General features: G+C 39.2%; 2 protein-coding genes across 2 annotated transcripts; both read left to right on the top strand.

Annotated features, from left to right (window-relative positions):
- Positions 1-12,863: 12,863 nt before the first annotated feature.
- On the top strand, positions 12,864-15,859 carry LOC120767996 (transcription factor SOX-3). Its single transcript, XM_040094415.1, has one exon. The coding sequence runs from the start codon at positions 14,149-14,151 to the stop codon at positions 15,832-15,834; it is 1,686 nt and encodes a 561-aa protein (XP_039950349.1). The 5' UTR covers positions 12,864-14,148; the 3' UTR covers positions 15,835-15,859.
- On the top strand, positions 15,838-16,767 carry LOC120768860 (MOB kinase activator-like 2). The gene has a single exon (XM_040095614.1). It carries the CDS (start codon positions 15,838-15,840, stop codon positions 16,765-16,767), a length of 930 nt encoding a protein of 309 aa, XP_039951548.1.
- The last annotated feature ends 1,525 nt before the right edge of the window (positions 16,768-18,292 follow it).

The following is an 18,292-nucleotide window of genomic DNA, read 5'->3' as shown; positions in this document are numbered from 1 at the left end:
TAAAGTTAAAATTTTTTGTATATATGCGTGTGTGTGTGTACTATTCCTTATTGTCATGCTGGCATGCCCGCAGTTTCGTATTGACAAAAGCCGAAAAATGTAGGTCAAAAGCATTTCAATAACTTCCAGGCACACATACAAACAAACATGGATGTACATGCGCACACATACACACATTCGCAGACACATAGACTTGTGCTAAACACTGACACAATGGCCTCAAAATCACAAAAGGAACTGGGCGGCAACAATCGTAGGAAAATGTGGCTGAGCGGCGAGCTTGCACGTGAAACTTTTACGAAAGGAATTCAAATAGAATTTAAAATTAATGGAAATTAAAATATGACAATAAAAAAAACATTAATAATAAAATGAATGAACATTAAAAAAATAAAGAAACAAATGATAAAATCAATAATACAAAATTAACATAAAAATAATTGTGCTTTCAAAAAATTAAAAACCAAATAATATTAAGATTTGAAATATCGTCAATTTCAGCTTGAAATAGGGTTATTGCAAATAGCGTTATTCTTGAACTCCGCTCCATAATTCTCGAATTGCGCCTCAGATATTAAATATATATGAAACGAATATTAAGATATTCGATTCGACAGAAGTAAACGCACGATCTTATCTAGGAAAAAGATATGCTTAAATCGAAAAATTGGTGCCGAGACTTTTCATTGTGACCCGGCTATTACCGGCAATTACCGTCCAACAGACCCTTCAAGAGATCATGCTTATACTTAAAACATTCTATCTTGCTTTGATCCGTCTGTCAGCCCTTCCGGAAAATTCCATGGTATATCGTTTTTACTGACTTTCGTATTTCCTGTGCTTTTTCGACAGCCAGACGGATGTCAGTTTTAGTAATCTCATCAGCTATTTCGTTGCACGGAATTCCCTTGCAGCCTATACTCATTTGTTTTACAAACATCAGAGGGACTCAAGGATCTATTCATTAGGAGCAGGATGCTGATGAATAAAATGTTAAAGACCCAGCATGCCCATACCAAAGGGGTGTCGGTCGTCACTGCTTGAGAGTTGAATCTCAATTGGCGTCTTGTATTCTAGCACTGAAGCAACGAACTTGAACGACGAGTAGCTCCTGTGCGACTACGAGATCCTTCCTCAGTGCAACACAGGAGATCTACTGAAATACTTCAATCGCAAAAGTTCTTACTGAACACTGTCCAATAAGCATGAATGCGTTAAAGCTTAATATCTAGTCGGACGATAGTTGCCAAAGTTGCATGAAGGATGAAGTGGAAGCATCCAGGCACTTTCTCCTCAAATTTCAAACCTTTGCAAGACCGAGATTAAAACATAATATCGAGATACCTTCCGCGAACCCGAAGACATAATCGAAACTAATATTTGTCGCCTCAACAAATTTGTGATAGGCTTAAAGAGCTTTGTCGACCTAAATGTATGAGTTTTATGATCAGTTATATAAGGGTGTTAGGTACTACAATAGATCGATTTTTCAAGCTATCCAAGTGAGATTCATCTTTGGATCGACCTCAAAACTTAACCTAATTTACAATATGTGTATGATGGCCTACAGTGCCTTCTCCCAAAGAAATCTTGTTTTTTGGGTTTCTGCTCATTTTTGGAGCGACATTCGCTATTTTGAATGTAGGACCCTCATCTACGTTGTCAAGCATGTATTTCTACTGCTTAACGTGCAAAATATTTAGACGAATGTGTTGAATCTGTTTCTTCAAATTTTTCGATGTTATTGTCATTAATAAAGATACTCGTAGTAGGATGGACGATTTGCCTGAGGCAGTTTTTCTTATAACGGGTGATCCAAAAAATGTTAATTTTATGTTTTGGGCCAGTCGATTGGCCACCAAAGTCGTGTGATATCATATCGTTAGACTTTTTTCCTGTGGGGATATGTAAAGTCTAAAGTCTACGCGGACAATCCAGCTTCGGTTCAGACCTTTACTCAACGGATGGACCATCTGAACGTAGCCGCGACCAACATTTGAAAGATATGATCTTCAGTGCCAAAAAATGTTTTCGAATGATAATACACATTCCCTATTCAATTTGAAGTTTCTGTGTTTTTAATGCCAGCCTTTCACTAAAGATTTAACAGCTGTCAGCTTTTTTAGCGAGTTGTGAGGTGACGAATCGAATACGCCACAATCTCGAAAGGGTTCGCTGCTGTTTACATTTTTAGCTTTTTTTCCTGCATTTCTTCCTTGGCTTACAATAACATTTTTACGCCTTTCATTGTTTTTAAATGCTTTACTTTTCATTTCATTTGCGTATTGTATTTTAATTGTTTAATACTTTATATAAGCTATATGTACATATGTATGCTTATACAACAACACAAATGCTTGCACTTTCGCTTTTCAATGGCAAAGTTGTTGGCTACAACGCCGGCGTCGTTGCATTGAGCGGCCAAAGCGTTGCGTATTCAATGCAAAGAGACACGCTGGCGCCGCAGTCGACAGCAACAACACAACAAAAGACTATATAAGTACTAAAGTACAAATATCTGATTTATTATTGTTGTTGTTATCAAAGCGCAGGATGCTGCCACTGCTTCCACCTGCTTCAGCGGCCGTTAACACCTGTTGGCGCATAGCTTTTTAGTACTATTCTTGTTTATATAATATGTTGGGGTGTGTGTGAGCTTTTGTGTATGTGTGTGTGCGTGTTTACCGTCGCCTCTCGAATGCCGTTCAATTGCATGCCATTCGAATTCAGTCATTCAAATCTCATTCAAATTTCTCATTCAATTTTGGTTTTTGTTCTTTCCACACTGACTTTTCTGGCTTCTATACACAGCCGTTGCGCTGCGCCGACTGCGCAGTCCTAACTGTTTGTTATCTACGGCTGTTGCTGCTGCTTTGCTGGATTCTTTTGATGTTTTTGTTTGGCACAATGGCTGACTTGCAAATTGACTGTTTGGCTAAAGTGAATGAGCGAGCGACGGTGCTGTGTGTGGCGGTGTGTTTGTTGTAAAAATATATGGATGTATTTAGTTGATATGTCTGATACGCGGACAGACGGAAATTCACTAACACGTTCGCATATTGATGTGAATACCGTTGGCTGGCAACGTAATGGTGTTAGCGTAATGTTGTTGTTGTAGTTAAAAGGAATTTTATTGTTGTTGTTGTAATTTTTGCTGCTGCGGGCACCTTGCTGTTGCCGACGTCGCCGCTTTTCCTGTAGTTTTTGCTGCAGTTGTTGCTGTTGTTGTAATACAAAATTATTTTTGTTGCTGTTGTTGTAATTTTTTGCTGCTGCCTCGACATGCACCTTGCTGTTTCGCGCTTGTTCCGGGTTGCGTTGCCAACGTCACTCTAGTCATTGCAATTGTTGTTGCAGCGTTTTCCATTATTGCTGCCGTTTTTTGTTGTTGTTGCCGCCCCATTTATTGCTGGCCTTTATACATTTTTTTTATATTTAATCTTTACCTTTTGTTAATGCGCCTTTGTTAATATTGTTGCTGCCACAGTCGCTGCTATTCTGTTATATTATATAACGGTATTTGCTGGTCGTTATTCATAGTGCGCGTTACGGCTTTCTTATGAACGTGTAAATAACACCCGCTTTGCGCTCAGCTGCTGCAGCCAGTTGACGCTGCAAAGGTGGAGTTGATTACATTTCAACTTTTGTTGTTGTTGTCTTTGCATATCTATATATGTACATACATCTGTATGTATGCATATACTAATACATATGTAGTTGTATATTTATATGATTCTTTGTGGTTTTGTGTGTCCACGTGACGCTCGTCCGCTTTTTTGTGGCATACAACGCGTATTTGCCGCATAATAATGCAACATGTTGCAAGACACATGCGTTGCGTACTACCCCGCACAGCACACCGGTCCACCACACTGTTGTCAACGCCTGACCCCCATTTCCAGTCAATTCAGCTGCCATTCAGCTTATTGTGGCATTTATGGCTGCCACAGACGCCGCTGCCGAGTCGCTACCAACGCTGCCACTGCCGCAGTCGCTTTATTGTTTAACACTTTTATGTACTGCAACTGCTGCTTTTGTTGTAGATAGTCGCTTTTGTTGTTGTTATTGTTGTATTTTTTGTTGTTGCTGTACTTTTTATTGTTGTTGTAATTTTTTGTTGTTGCTTTATTTGTTGTTTTGTTCGCTTTTGTTATTGTTAATGATTGTTGTTGTTGTTGGAGTTGCTGCTGGTTTTCTTGTTGTTGTTGCTTCTTTTGTTGTTGATGTTGTTGTTGTGGTCGTTTCCTTTGTTGTTGTTGTTGCATCAGCTGCTGCTGCCATTTTTATTTTCGGCTTAGACACTCTCGTTATTTTTATTCATTATTATTTTCATTGTTTGCCCTCATTGTTGTTGTTGCTGCCACATTTCCTCTTTTCACTCGGCTTTTATTTGCCTCCTTTTATTATTTTTGTGCTATTTTTTCTTAACTTTTCGCCATACATTTTGCATTGTTTTTCTCTGTTCTGCTTTTATGCAATATTTTTTTTTCAACGCTTTGTTATTGTTTTTGTGTTTTGTATGTTGTTGCAAACAATTAAACTCTTTGCAATGACCTTGACTTTGTTTCTTTTCAATTGGAGTTGAACTGAATGGCGACAGCGGCGGCGGCAGCGACGACAGCGGCAGCAGCGTCGGTGGATTGTTGGCTACCCCTGGCTGACTGGTTGGCTGGCTGACTGACTGGTCTGCACTAGCGACTCTGCCTTGAATAGCGAATTGTGTTTTTGAAAAGAGAAGGTCTTGAGCCATTCGCGTACACAATGCGTTAGCAAATGCTAAAAAAAACTGCTTATACACGTTCATATATATGTTTGTATGTGTATGTGTGTGTGAGTTGAATGTGTATCACGCGAAACACAATAAACGCCATTGTTTGTTTCAACAAAAGTTTTGAAAATCAAATTGGCAAGTGTTTGGCTTGGCAAGGCGCCACCCATACATACACACACATACATATAAATAAAAATTGTAAGTTTGCTTATGTGTGTATATTTGTTTACGTTCCTTCGTGTTTGAGGTCAAAGCCCTTGGCGAATTTGCAAATCAATGACTTATGAGTTGGAATGTTGAACTAAAATTTAATTTTGAAATAATTTTTTTTTCTCATATAATTTTATTAATTGAAGTATCTTACTATACGTACATATGTATATAAGTGATAAGACTGGCTATTGCTTATATACGTAATTCATATAGAATTGTTAGGAACTTAACTCGCCTGAAGTCACACGGAGCTAAATCAGGCGAATACGATGGTTGTTGTACGATATTGGTTGAAAATTTGGCGAGAAACTCAAGAAGAACCAATGCAGTATGTGACGGTGTGTTATCGCGTTGCAATAACCAACACTTGTCAGCCCATAATCCCAGCCACTTTTTAGCAATAGCTTTGCGCAAACGATGCATAACACCAAATGGCATTCCTTGTTTACAGTTTTGGGGGCCGATGGAATTGAATTCGGAGTGCACCAAACTTCGATAATCGAAGAGAACTGTCAACATAACGTGACATTTGTCGTGATTTTTTTGGCTTCGTCTCATCTGTGCCACGGGTTCTCGAAATTGTCTATCCATGGCTGTGTCTATCCATGTCTGTGTTTGTCCATATCAGTAACTACCAAATAAATGTAAAAAACAAAGAAATTATTAGATGTTAGCATGTAGTGATAACTTGTATGAAGCAAGTAAAACGCCAACAGAGGTCTTTATGAACCCTTTTTCTACCTCTTACTTTGGCTCCGACAAATCTCACCAAATCCTTAAGAGCTTAAGTGATTGAGCCGTTTGGAAAAAGGTGACATTTAACTCGCCTCATTTAAAAGCAAAAAAACTATAGCAAGTCTTAACTCACTCATGCTATAAGCAATGAAAATATTGAGAACTAGATAAAGAATGTAACTGATCCAACCAGAGATTTCGAGTTGTATACTCTCTCTGTTTACAGTTGTAAGCAAGTATATTTTTATAAAAAGAAAAAATCGGATGTCTTTTGAATAGCTTAGCTTTTGAAACAAATACATATACATTGTGATAAAAAAACATCCTGAAATTGTAAATAAATTTCTCGTCCTTAATTACTTAATTAATATGAACGCGATCTGTCAACCAGTTTGTTTACAGCAACTCCTTAAGTCGGCACACCTCAGTAGTGCGTTGCGATTTTTACATTGGATAAGAATATCGAACAAGGAATTTTTTTCAAATTTTGTATTTCTAACCGAACTTCGTGTGTCGAATGTTGGAAAAGGCTTACGGTGATTCAGTAAACATAAGCCTATCTTATCTAAAACATAAACCTACGAGTGGCACTAAGCTTTCAAAGATCGTTGAAGACATGCCTCGTTCAACTATGATATGGTACGTGAAAATCGAGCCGAAACCAAACAAACCACGCCAAAGCCGCTCAAAAATCAAAGTGTTTTTTGATATTTCTGATTTGGTGCATCACGAATTTGTTTCAGAGGGACAGACGATCAATAAAGAGTTCTCTTTAGCCCTCAATACGGCAATACATTTGCGTGAGTACTTCCGTCGAAAACGGCTGGTATTGTGGAAGAACAATTCATGGATTTTACTCGATGATAATGCACCATCGCATCGAGCAACATTGTGATCGAATTTAAAGAAAAAAACCTTGCCATCGATCAGCTACTGTATACACCAGATTTGGCTTCGTGAGATTTTTTCTTGTTCCCCAAACTGAAATTGCCGCTCCGTGAAACCCGTTTTCAGTCGATCGAAGAGATAAAACGAAATTCACGGAAAGAGCTGAAAGCCATACCAAAAAGTGCTTATGAAAAGTGTTTCGATTAATGGAAATGCCGTTGGCATAAGTGTATTACATGTGATAGGGATTACTTGGAAGGCGAAAAAATAAATATTGGTGATTATATATATATAAATAAATATTTCCGGGTACTTTTTTTCACAATGTAAACAAATTCCAAAAAAGCAGTGAATATAACCCCTTGAGTTGTTTCCGAACGGCCAAAGGGTTAATATTAATATTTGTCTTTGTGTGCCTAGTTTACCAAGAAAAAATTATCATTTTATTGCTTTATATTCTGTGTCCAGGATTTATATCGACTAGTGGCTTTTACGAGTTCAATGTTCATGGACATAATAATGAATACTCCCACAATTAAACGTGTTCTCGCTTTACTTCACATGTACTCGCATACCTGCTAGGCTTCTACTCTTTAACTAGATCACTTACACTAATTCTTGGAAATAATTTTCGCAGGTGGATTAAAGCATTAAACAGCAGTCGTTTAGGGTTTTTTCAGGTAAAATTCCATGTGCAATTTGGGGTTTTTCTGTATTTTTAAGGTTCAAGGACAACGCGGTTGACATTTGGTGCAGGACTAAAAGCCTTGAGTTAGTGTGTTTTACGCAACTCAATGCTGAAAATTATTACAACAATATAGTATTATATGTAGTTGGTTGTACTTAGCGCAGTTATTGTTTTTTGATGTCGCTTACGCTTGCTTTGTATTATAGAACAAGTGTGTTAGTCATGAAAAGATTACGTATGCAGTGTGTTATAACAGTAAAATACAAAAAAACGTGTTTCAAGATTGAAGTTAAGTTGGTTCTGAAACGGTTTTTGATATTTATTAATGTTTTCTGTAGAATTTGTGCAAAACATCCAAAAATAATTTGAAAGAAAAGTATGAAAGTTAATTCTGAAACAATGTTGGAGGTTGGAAAATTAACTTTAAATTAAATATTAATGTGTACGTATAGTGTATGTAATAGCCTGAGCCTAAAACCAACAGCTTCGGTTTTCATTAATTTTTTTCCCGCTTTTGTAAATTTTTTAATTGAAAAAACCTCCTAAGAAGTTTACTTTTAATGTGACACTCTCGGATGCCTTCTGATATTAAGGGGAGCGCCTGCTTTAGAGGCTTCAGAAGTCGATTTTTTAATTATTTTTTTGGGAGGAATAATTTCTAGGGTTTATAGTTATATATTTAAACATCATCCGCAAATTTTTTTTAAACGAAATCTTTTATATTCTTATATTCTGCCTTTGGGAAGCAATTGCCCGATGCATTTCGCATGTCTGAAATGAAAAATTCAAAGAATTTCATGTATGTATATAACTTAACTTTTAGTTAAACAAAAAAAAAAAAAAAAAATGCCGGAAATAGTGTACAATTCTGCAATGTTTTGAAAATTAAAAAAAAAAATGGTTTTTTGAGCAAAAAATTTTTACTTTATGTTCTTTAAAAATATGTTCAAACTTGACTTTTCTTAGTTTTTAGTTTAAAAAGAAGAGAATTAAATGCCAAAGATAATAAACTTTGTTCCAATTCCAAACGTTTAGTTTTTTTTTATTCTGCCCGCCAATTAAGAAAAATCGTAAAAATGAAAAACCAAGAAATCGCGCGTCAAAGTCTGCCCAAGCGCTCATATACATACCTGCAAGATGCTCGGCCATTATTTTCCCCTCTAGCTTTGACAATATTTCGAATTCTCTACTATAACTTTGGGTACATATTTGTAGATAATTTTTAAAGAGATTTAGGCCAAAAACAAATCGTTCCGAAGCTTCTAAAGCAGGCTCCTCCCTTAAGATGAGAATATTTTTATTTTTTATTTATTATTTTTTCCCTGCAAATTTTTGCATTTTAACTCGTAAATTCGATAGTTTAATTTTTAGCTCACCCTAATACATATTATATGTATTTAAAACCAAACCAATATCAAGTTTAGAATATCAGTACTAAGGTATACCAACAAAAATAAGACAACTAAAGGACTAAAACCAAGAATCAATAAATTGGGGATTTACTTAAATATAATTACTACATTAGTGTTTTTGTGTGTAAAAAAACACTGCACATCAATTTAAACGATGCTCATCAACGATGGTCCAATGAGGCATAGCTCACAAAGAGTAGCAAGAAAGCATAGGAAAGCACCAATTACTTATAGGTATCTTCGTTTCACCAAGTCTTGAAGAGTCGCGAATCGAACACAGAGCTCATATACATACATACATATGTGTGTAGTTAGTGATATCAATTAAATGGAGATATAAGTAATAATACATAAAAATGATATTCTCCAGTTTCCAACTCTGTGTTTTACAGTGTTATGTCTAATATAGTAGAGCATTCAGAACTTAAACTCAATATTTTTACTTTATTATTCAAATAAAATACATATATGCCGGGATTATGTATATAAAGCGCAGATAATCACCTAAAGCGGTATGCAAAAGGGGGGGACGATTATTCTGTGCTTGTGTAATCTTTAATACAGATGAACTCCGTTATATCACTTATGTTGAGAAAGACCGCCAAGAATTTCCATAAATTTGCTTCATACAAAGCTTTTGACTTCTATCTATATAATATTGGAAATATATTGTCACCTAAAATGAAAAACAACATTTCATCAAAATAAAATCGAAAATCGCTGTCAGATATAATAATCAACAATATAACCATTTTATAAGCAAAACACAAATTTTTGTTCAATATGAGTATATGATAACCAATAAATAACCATTTTATAACCAATACTAAAATTTCATTTCAATTTGTGTAGTTCCTATTATATCGTTTCTCTTTCGCCTGTAATGTTGTGAAAAGTGATGAATGTATGCTAACCAATAAATAACCATTTTATAACCAAAACTCAAATTTTTTTTAATATGAGTAATTTCTATTATATCGTTTCTCTTTCGCCTGTAAACTTGCGGAAAGTGATGAATGTATGCTAACCAATATATAACCATTTTATAACCAATACTAAAATTTCATTTCAATTTGAGTAGTTGCTATTATATCGTTTCTCTTTCGCCTGTAATGTTGTGAAAAGTGATGAATGTATGCTAACCAATATATAACCGTTTTATAACCAAAACTTAAATTTTGTTTCAATTTGAGTGGTTTTTATTATATCGTTTCTCCTTCGCCAGAAAACTTATGAAAAGTGATGAATGTATGCTAACCAAGATATAACCGTTTTATAAGCAAAACACAAATTTTGTTAGAATATGAGTGGTTTCTACATATTATATCGTTTCTCCTACGCCTGTAAACTTATGAAAAGTGATAATATGATACACATATATGTACATATCTACTTATTAGACGATATGTAAATATGTATGTATATCAGAAGAATACTATTGTATATCAAATAACGAAATAATCTATCATAACTAAAAGTAAGTAAGACTAGTAAAAGTATTTGCTTTCGATTAAATTTCAGCATTTTCACTTTAAGGCATAATTTACAAAAAGTTAAAGCGTAGCATAGACTTTCATGCGCTGCAGCAAGCACTACTACAAGCCTGCCACAAGCAACAACAAACTTTCAATCACGATTACGTATGTATGCGTGTGTTGTTGTATGGATTTTTCGCCTACTTCCAACAGATTTTGTGCCAAATCTGCATGAAATTGTATACCTTTGCCGCACTATTTTGCATATTTACTTCAAATGCCTGTGTGTGTGTATATATACATATGTAGTATATGTATACGAGTATGTATTTGTAAATACAGGCATATAATGCGCATATGTTAGTGCACCTACGTCATGGCGGTGGTGTGATGCTAACCGAAATTTGAATGACGTTTTTCGTCTGATATGCCAGAGACTGCGCGGCCGACGCTGCTGCCGACGTTGCAACAATTCACACATATACGCACTTGCGTGCATACATACACATACATATGTAAGTATGTGCGGTACTCCACCCCTCCCACAACACAATAATAACAAGAAGCACAACAACAATGCATACAAAAACAAATAAGCATGCAGTGTCTGCCAGTGCGTCTGGACGTGCTGCGTTCAACAATATGCAGACGCATTGTGCGCTGCTATCTACAGTTATGTGTGCATTGTTTTTGTTGCTGTTGTTGGCATTGTACGCGTAATTGTTGCATTCAACGCAGCATATATGCATGTGTGTGTGTGTGTACGTCACTTGTATATAATATACGGATGCATGCAACAGACAGTCGACATGGAAAACAATAAAAGCCAATCTAGTTGCAGCGCTGCGCTTGTGTTTTTATTGTTGTTGTTTGCTTTTTCTTTGTGGGGTGGGGGTGCGCGCGCGGTTGTGAGACAGTAAAAGCGCTAGCGCGACGACACAGTTTGATATTTCAGCTGATTTTTGTCTGTATATGCAAATTGTGAAGTGGCAGGAAGGTCACTGTAAGGTCAACAAGCAGCAGCAGCGCTTAAGCGGGGAGATGTTAAATATATTTATGTTTCAACAAATAGTAGTGCGTTTTTGCAGCATTTAGTGGGTTAAAATATTTAAATTTATTTTTAAATATCTGCGCTAAACCACGCGTTTTCCATTGATATAGCTAAGTGTGGCACAAGCGCGCGCTGTACCGCTAAGATCTTGAGCGCGCTACTGCAATTTACTGAAAAATACCAAGCGCTCTAAAATCTTAAACGCGCTACTAGAATTTATTGCAAATTCTAAGCGCTAATTTAAAGCATAACTATTTCTGTGCTTGCCAACAGGAAGCGCTTGAAAATGCGTTGAAATTTTCCAAGCGTATCCATAACGCCCAGCATACCGCCACATAGCAGCGCGCATTAAATCTTAAATACTACACATTTTTTATAGCAACAACCATTAGATGCTCCGCTTAATGCTGCCCAATAATCAACGTCAACATGCTACGCCGTCGACTGCGTTGAACGCGCGCACACAAACACACACACTTGCAAGCGCGCGCGCTGCCAATACACATTTACACAAACGCGCGCACGAAATGTGGCAACAGTGTTTGCTATAATTCAGAACAGCCAATACGCGTTGAATTTTATAGCGCGCCACGACACGATACGCTGTCGACATACCAACAAAGCAAAAACAACGCTGCGGCGTTTCAACCACACACCACATAGCAGCGTGCGTGTGAGTGGCGGTGCGGTGGTGGCAAGCAATCGATTGCGAAGCCGGCATATTTGTATATGCCACGTAAAGTACGTGTACGCTGTCAGTGACAGTGGCGGCGAACAGCCGCATAGACATTAAGCACGCCGACGTTCAGTCTGCCGCTTACACAGCACAGCTCAACCGCGCTAACATGCCACAAATGCTAGAGCGGTTCAGCCAACGCAGCGCACATTAACTGCCAGCACTCGCCTAAGAGCTTGCCTCGTGTGCGCACAGTAAAGCAATAGTACGCTGTGCGCCATAACCCCTCCCCACCATGGCGCGCTTGCATAGCGATTGGTTAGCAAGCAAAGCGGCAAGCTATGCTGTCGCACGTTGCTGCGAATAATCCAACCCACTAGCTGACGTACTGCCAGCAGCAAAGGCTATGTAAGTGGCGTGTAACGTACGCGTCAGTCACTCTACACTGTCACGGCAATTTGATTTATTTGCGTTGCGCTGCACGTATACGTATGGAGAGCGGCCAGACATAAATGTAGTTTGTGTGCGCGTGTGCGCGGCGAAGAGCGCGCATACACATTGCTACAATTTAGCTTATTTATATATATTTATCGCTTTCGCACTCAAGCGCACGCTGCCTCGTAGCAACTGTTGTATTTATAAGCGCGCTCTTTCTTTTACCTCTTCTGCGTGCCTGCAACGCGTGCGAGCGCGACAGCATGCTTGCACACGCGCCGAGGGTAGTTAGCGCTTGCTCTGCGCACAAACAAGCAAACAAGCGCTTACGCTTAGCCAGCGTTTCGTTGCTTAATGTTATAACTACCACTAACATTGTGACAAACACACGCATAAGCACGAGAGTCGCGCCCGCGGAGAGTCAACTAACATCGTGTCTGCTCAGCTTCGTGCATCATTCGTTCGTGTATACGAGCGACAACACAACACACTGTAGCATAGCAGCAGCAGCAGCGCTCTAGCCAGCCAGCCAGCACCTCGAACAGGTTTCATGCTCGTCGAACGAAAACAGAAAGGTGCTCAATTCAGTGCAGTGTGGAGGTATTCGCGTGTTGACGTATCGCGGAAATTGTAAAAATTTATTTCACAAACTTTTCAATGCCCCTGCATGCAGTGTAGTAGGCACAATAATTGAAAAGGCAAAGTAGTGTAGACTCAAGCAGATAAAAAAGCATAATATTTATATAGAAATAAAAAGACTTTGGTACCGCAACGACGTCTCGTCTTGTGACTCAACGTGAAAAAAACAATTGTATTGTTTTTATAAAAACGTGAAATAACGCGTGTAATGCCGGAAACTGAAAGTGAACTTAATGAAAAAAATTTAAAATTTGTGTTTTTGAAAAATACAAAAAATATAAATTTTTTAAAGTGAAATTGTGCGTGAGCAGCCGCCTAAGTCTTACTTGGATACTTGTGTTGATTGACTAAACAATTTTTGGTGATTTTCAATAATCAGAATTTGCACAAAAACGCATAAGCATTACGGCACTCAAAGACGACGGGCGAAAGACGGAGAATAAAAAGGCAGCGCAGAGCGTAGTGCAGTGAAGGTGACGCGCGGAAGAGCATAGTTAAAGCGAAGTGCTACCTGTGCAAGTAACGGTGCAAAAGAAACAGTGTTTGGGAAAATTAAAAATTTGCAAAAATAGCGACAAAAATTTGCTAAGATAGCGTACAAGAAAGTGGCTTGCTTAGAAAGCGCTGCCAAAATCCATATAAATAAGACAAGCGCAGGCATAGGCTTATGAAAAAGATAACTATTAAATTAAAAATTTGTAAAAAAAAAAATTAGTGACAAGCGTGTTTTAAGTGACGCAGCGTAATAGCAAATAAACTACAACAACACAAACAGTCATAACACAAACACAGGCAGACACAGCAGCAGCGCAAAAAAATATATAAAAAAATACCAATTTTTCTGACGCACAAGAAATGGTTTCAAAACAGTGCAAATCAAACGCCAACAACTTACTAATTTACCACAAAGTGTAATAAAAGTGTGCGCTTAACTGGCAAACAATATTAGACAAAAAATTTAAGAAAAAAATCGAAGGCGCAAAGCCAAACGCAACATTTAGCGCACGAAACGCTAAGCAAACAAACTAATTTTCGCCAGCAAGACAAGCGTTAGCAACGCCACAATAATTATAATAATAATTACAACAAACCACATAACACACACAACAACTACAACGCCGCCGTGTACGCTATACCGCCACAACAACAACAACCACCACACAACATGTTGACCATGGAATCGGATATGAAAGGCGGCATCTTGCATGCCACCATGCCGCCGCATCACGCGTCCGCCGCTTTGCATGGCCATGCCGCGTCGCCGTATAGCGCGCTCGGACCGCTCATGAATCTGGGACAATCGCACTTGACACAATCGCATTTGAGTCAGCATCATCATCATCATATGGCCACACATTTGGCCAGCAGCGGTGGACAGCAACAAAGCGCGCTACTGGGCAATGGTGGCGGTGGTGGTGGTGGACTCTCCAGCAATCCGCTGAGTTCATTGCAGACCAGCATGGCAAATACGCTGAATGGCAGCGCCAGTCTGCAACAGCAACAGCAGCAACAACAACAGCAGCAACACGGTTCACCATTACACAGCGCTAGCGACTTGAGTCCCACACAATCGAGCATCGGCAGTCATCATATGACATCGCCGGGCGGTCAACAGCAACAACAGCAGCAACAGCAACATCATGGCGTGCATCACCACAGCGGTATGGGTGGTGGCGCCTCTATTGGCGGTCAAAATGCGAATGTACCCACGGTTATTGGCGGCGGCAGTCACAATGTGAATAACAATAACGCGTCGACCACGAATAAGAATCAAGCGAATGCGGAGCGCGTGAAGCGCCCCATGAATGCGTTTATGGTGTGGTCACGCGGACAGCGCCGCAAAATGGCCTCCGACAATCCGAAAATGCACAACTCAGAGATTTCGAAACGTTTGGGCGCACAGTGGAAGGACCTCTCCGAGGCCGAGAAGCGTCCATTCATTGACGAAGCGAAACGTTTGCGCGCGGTGCATATGAAGGAGCATCCTGACTACAAGTATCGGCCACGACGCAAGACAAAGACGCTAACCAAATCGAAGGAGAAGTATCCAATGGGTGTCGGCTCATTGCTGCAGCCAAACGAACCGAATGCGCCTAATGCGGCGCGCAATACAGGCGCCAGCTCGATGGCGGCCGCACAACAGGCCGCCGCCGTCAATCGAGATATGTATCAGATGAGCGCCCCCAACGGTTATATGCCGAACGGTTATATGATGCATGATCCTTCAGCCGCCGCATACCAAAGTCAGCACAGCGCCTATATGGGCAACTATCATCGCTATGATATGGGACAAATGCATCAGGCGGCTGCTGCTGCGGGCTCACTCAACTACATGAATCCGGCGGCGAGTGGCGGATACGGCATGTACGGCACTGTGTCGGGTGGACAAACCTCACCGTATGCCAGCATACAACAGCCCGGTTCACCCTATAGCAATGTACAACAACAGCCTGGCTCGCCGTATGGCCTCACAGGCGGTCAACCGGGTTCCCAAGTCTCCTGCCAAAGTCACAGCCCGAGCGATTCGAGCATCAAATCCGAACCGGTCTCGCCCAGCCCGCTACACAGTCAAGCGCAACAAAATTCCGCCGCTGTGCTCGCCGCCAACAACAATAACAATCATATAATGAAACGTGAATATGGCGCGACGCAGCAAACGACCGATTTGAATCATTTGATGAATATGTATCACTTACCCGATGGCATGCAGGCATCAGCCGCCGCAGCCGCTGCCGCTGCGGAACATCAACGCAATCTGATGCATTATCAGAATAGTTCGCCGGACTTGCAGCAACAGCATGCGCAACATCAGCAATCGATGCGCGCGATGGCGCCACTCGCTCACATGTGAGAAATGGCCGGTGCTTATGGTCAGTCAGCGCTCGCAATCGCCACAATTGCATCCACTAATGCCTCCGCCGCCGCCGCCGGTGCCACCGCCAATGCCATTGCCACCAACGCCGGCACAACCGTAACGGATATGACGAGCGCTTTGCAGCATCATCATGGTTTGGTGGTGCCGTCCGCATCCACATCCACATCGCCTACCACCCCGCCCGCAACATTGCTGCAGCATACGCAGCAGCTAACGCACGCGCATGCACAACTGCAGCTAGCGCAGCAGCAACACCAACAGCTGCAACAACAATTGCAGTTAACATCGCAATTGGAGCTGGAGCCGCCCGCGTCAGCAAGCGCTGCCAGCATGTTGCACGCAGAACACAACGCCGGCAGCGGTAATTTACACAACGGCCTGCATGGCCAGTCGTTGGACGGCGTCGGCGGCAATAGCAGCAGCAGCTCTAGCAACAACAACGGTGGCAGCGGTGGCGTCAGCATGCTGCACAGCTATGTGAACGGCATGCATGGCGGCCGTCCCAGCCCGACGGCTTCAGGTTCTTCCGGCGGCAGCCGCTCGTCGGCGCATTCACTGCCGTTGCCCGCGCACTCACCAGCGCTGCAGCATCAAGTGAACGGCGCTTATCTGCAGGCGGCGAGCTGTGGCTCAGCGCTCACCGCCACCGCCACCACAATTGTGTCGCCCGCGCTGATGGGACGCCTGGGTGGCAGTCATGGCGATGTGAACGGCAGCGTCGGCGGTGGCGGTAGCGATGGCCTGGGCGTCGGCGGTCCGTTGGCGCTGCTGCACCATCACCACCAGCACCATCACCATTTGGCGCCGCATCATCACCATCACCACCACCATCCCCACCACAGCGTCACGCATCAGCTGCACCATCCGCACGACGCAGCCGTTGGACTGTTGGATATATCCACACTGTAAATTAACTACAAATTACACAAGTACATTTAGCCGAGTAATTAAGAGAACATTATAAAAAATAAAATTAAAATTAAACAAGTTTTAGCTGTAGTTGTAAAGTGCATAAAAATAATTATTATAAATAAATTAATTTAAAATTAAAAAATAAAAAAGAAAAAAATCGCAAAAAATATGTCAAGTAATTTTATGCCCAAAAAAGTTGAAAAATTCAAAAAAAAATTAATTAATTAAATTAAATTAAGCAGATTAATTATGCAAGTTAAGCGCGCGCAGTGGCGCGGCGTGCAACTGCAAGTAAAATACACTGTAAAAAATTAAATGACTAAAGGCGCCGCGCTGTGGCGCGCTACACGCCCTCAAGTACTTTTTAAGCACCGCCAAATATTATAACAACAAAAAATAAATAAATAAAGAATTAGCTTAAAAAATTACAAAAACAACATGTTAACATTTAAGTAGCGAACTATGACCGCGTTGAGGCGCGCGTGCAGCGTCTAGCATTCCGCATGCAACAAAATGCGAAAGACCACAACAAAAACAGGACACATTCCCGATTTTTTGCAATGCAAAAACTTCATGAAAATTTCGAATTTGTAATTTTACGGCAAGCTTTTTATAAGTGCGCACTTTTTCCACATTCAAGTTGATTATCATGTAATTAAATGCATACAAACATACACACAAACACATACATATGGTATATACAAAATATTTATGTTAAGTTTATTTCTCGTTTTTAGTTACATACATATATAATAATGAAAATGCGTCAAGTGTGATAGAGAATTGAGAGTTTTAGCTAAATAAGGAATGGTAAAAACAAAAATAAAATTAAACAAAACAAAAAAAAACGCAGAAAAACATTTAATAAAACGTTGTAATTAAGAATAAAAACAAAAACAAATTGTGTTTTCATGCCAAGTGCAACGGAAAAAGTGACAGTTGAAGCGTGCGTTTCAAGCGAACCTTCGATGGTTGGGTACATGGTATATTAAATTTGGTTTTAATTAGTGTGAGAAAATTATTTTTTTTTTAATTAACTAAAAAAAAAATTTAAAAAATTATTTATTATTTATTTAGAAAATAATTTATTAATAATAAATTAAGGAGTTATTATTTTAATTAACTTGCAAATTAAATTTTTGGATTAGTGGAATATTAGTGAGATGCATTATTTTTTTTTAATTATTTATGTATGTAAAATGGAAATTTTTTAATAAATTTATTAAAATTAATTAAAAATGTATTAATAAATTTATTAAAAATTTTACTTAAATTATTATTTAAAAATTTATTAATAAATTTATTAAAATTAATTATTTATGTAATTAATTAAAATTAATTAATAATAATAAATTATAGAGTTATTATTTTTTTTTTGTAATTTGAAAATCATTTTTTGTGTTAATTGGAATATTGAATAATCTTTAATTAGTGAGAAAATTATTTCTTATGAATTAATTAGAAATAATTTGTTCTAAAATTAGAAAATTATTTAAAAAATGGAATATTGAATTGATTTTAA

This window comes from Bactrocera tryoni, chromosome 2 (genome assembly GCF_016617805.1).
Source record: "Bactrocera tryoni isolate S06 chromosome 2, CSIRO_BtryS06_freeze2, whole genome shotgun sequence".
NCBI classification, from domain to species: domain Eukaryota; kingdom Metazoa; phylum Arthropoda; class Insecta; order Diptera; family Tephritidae; genus Bactrocera; species Bactrocera tryoni.
The sequence above is the reverse complement of the archived record's forward strand: the minus strand, read 5'-3'. Positions and strand labels throughout refer to the sequence as shown.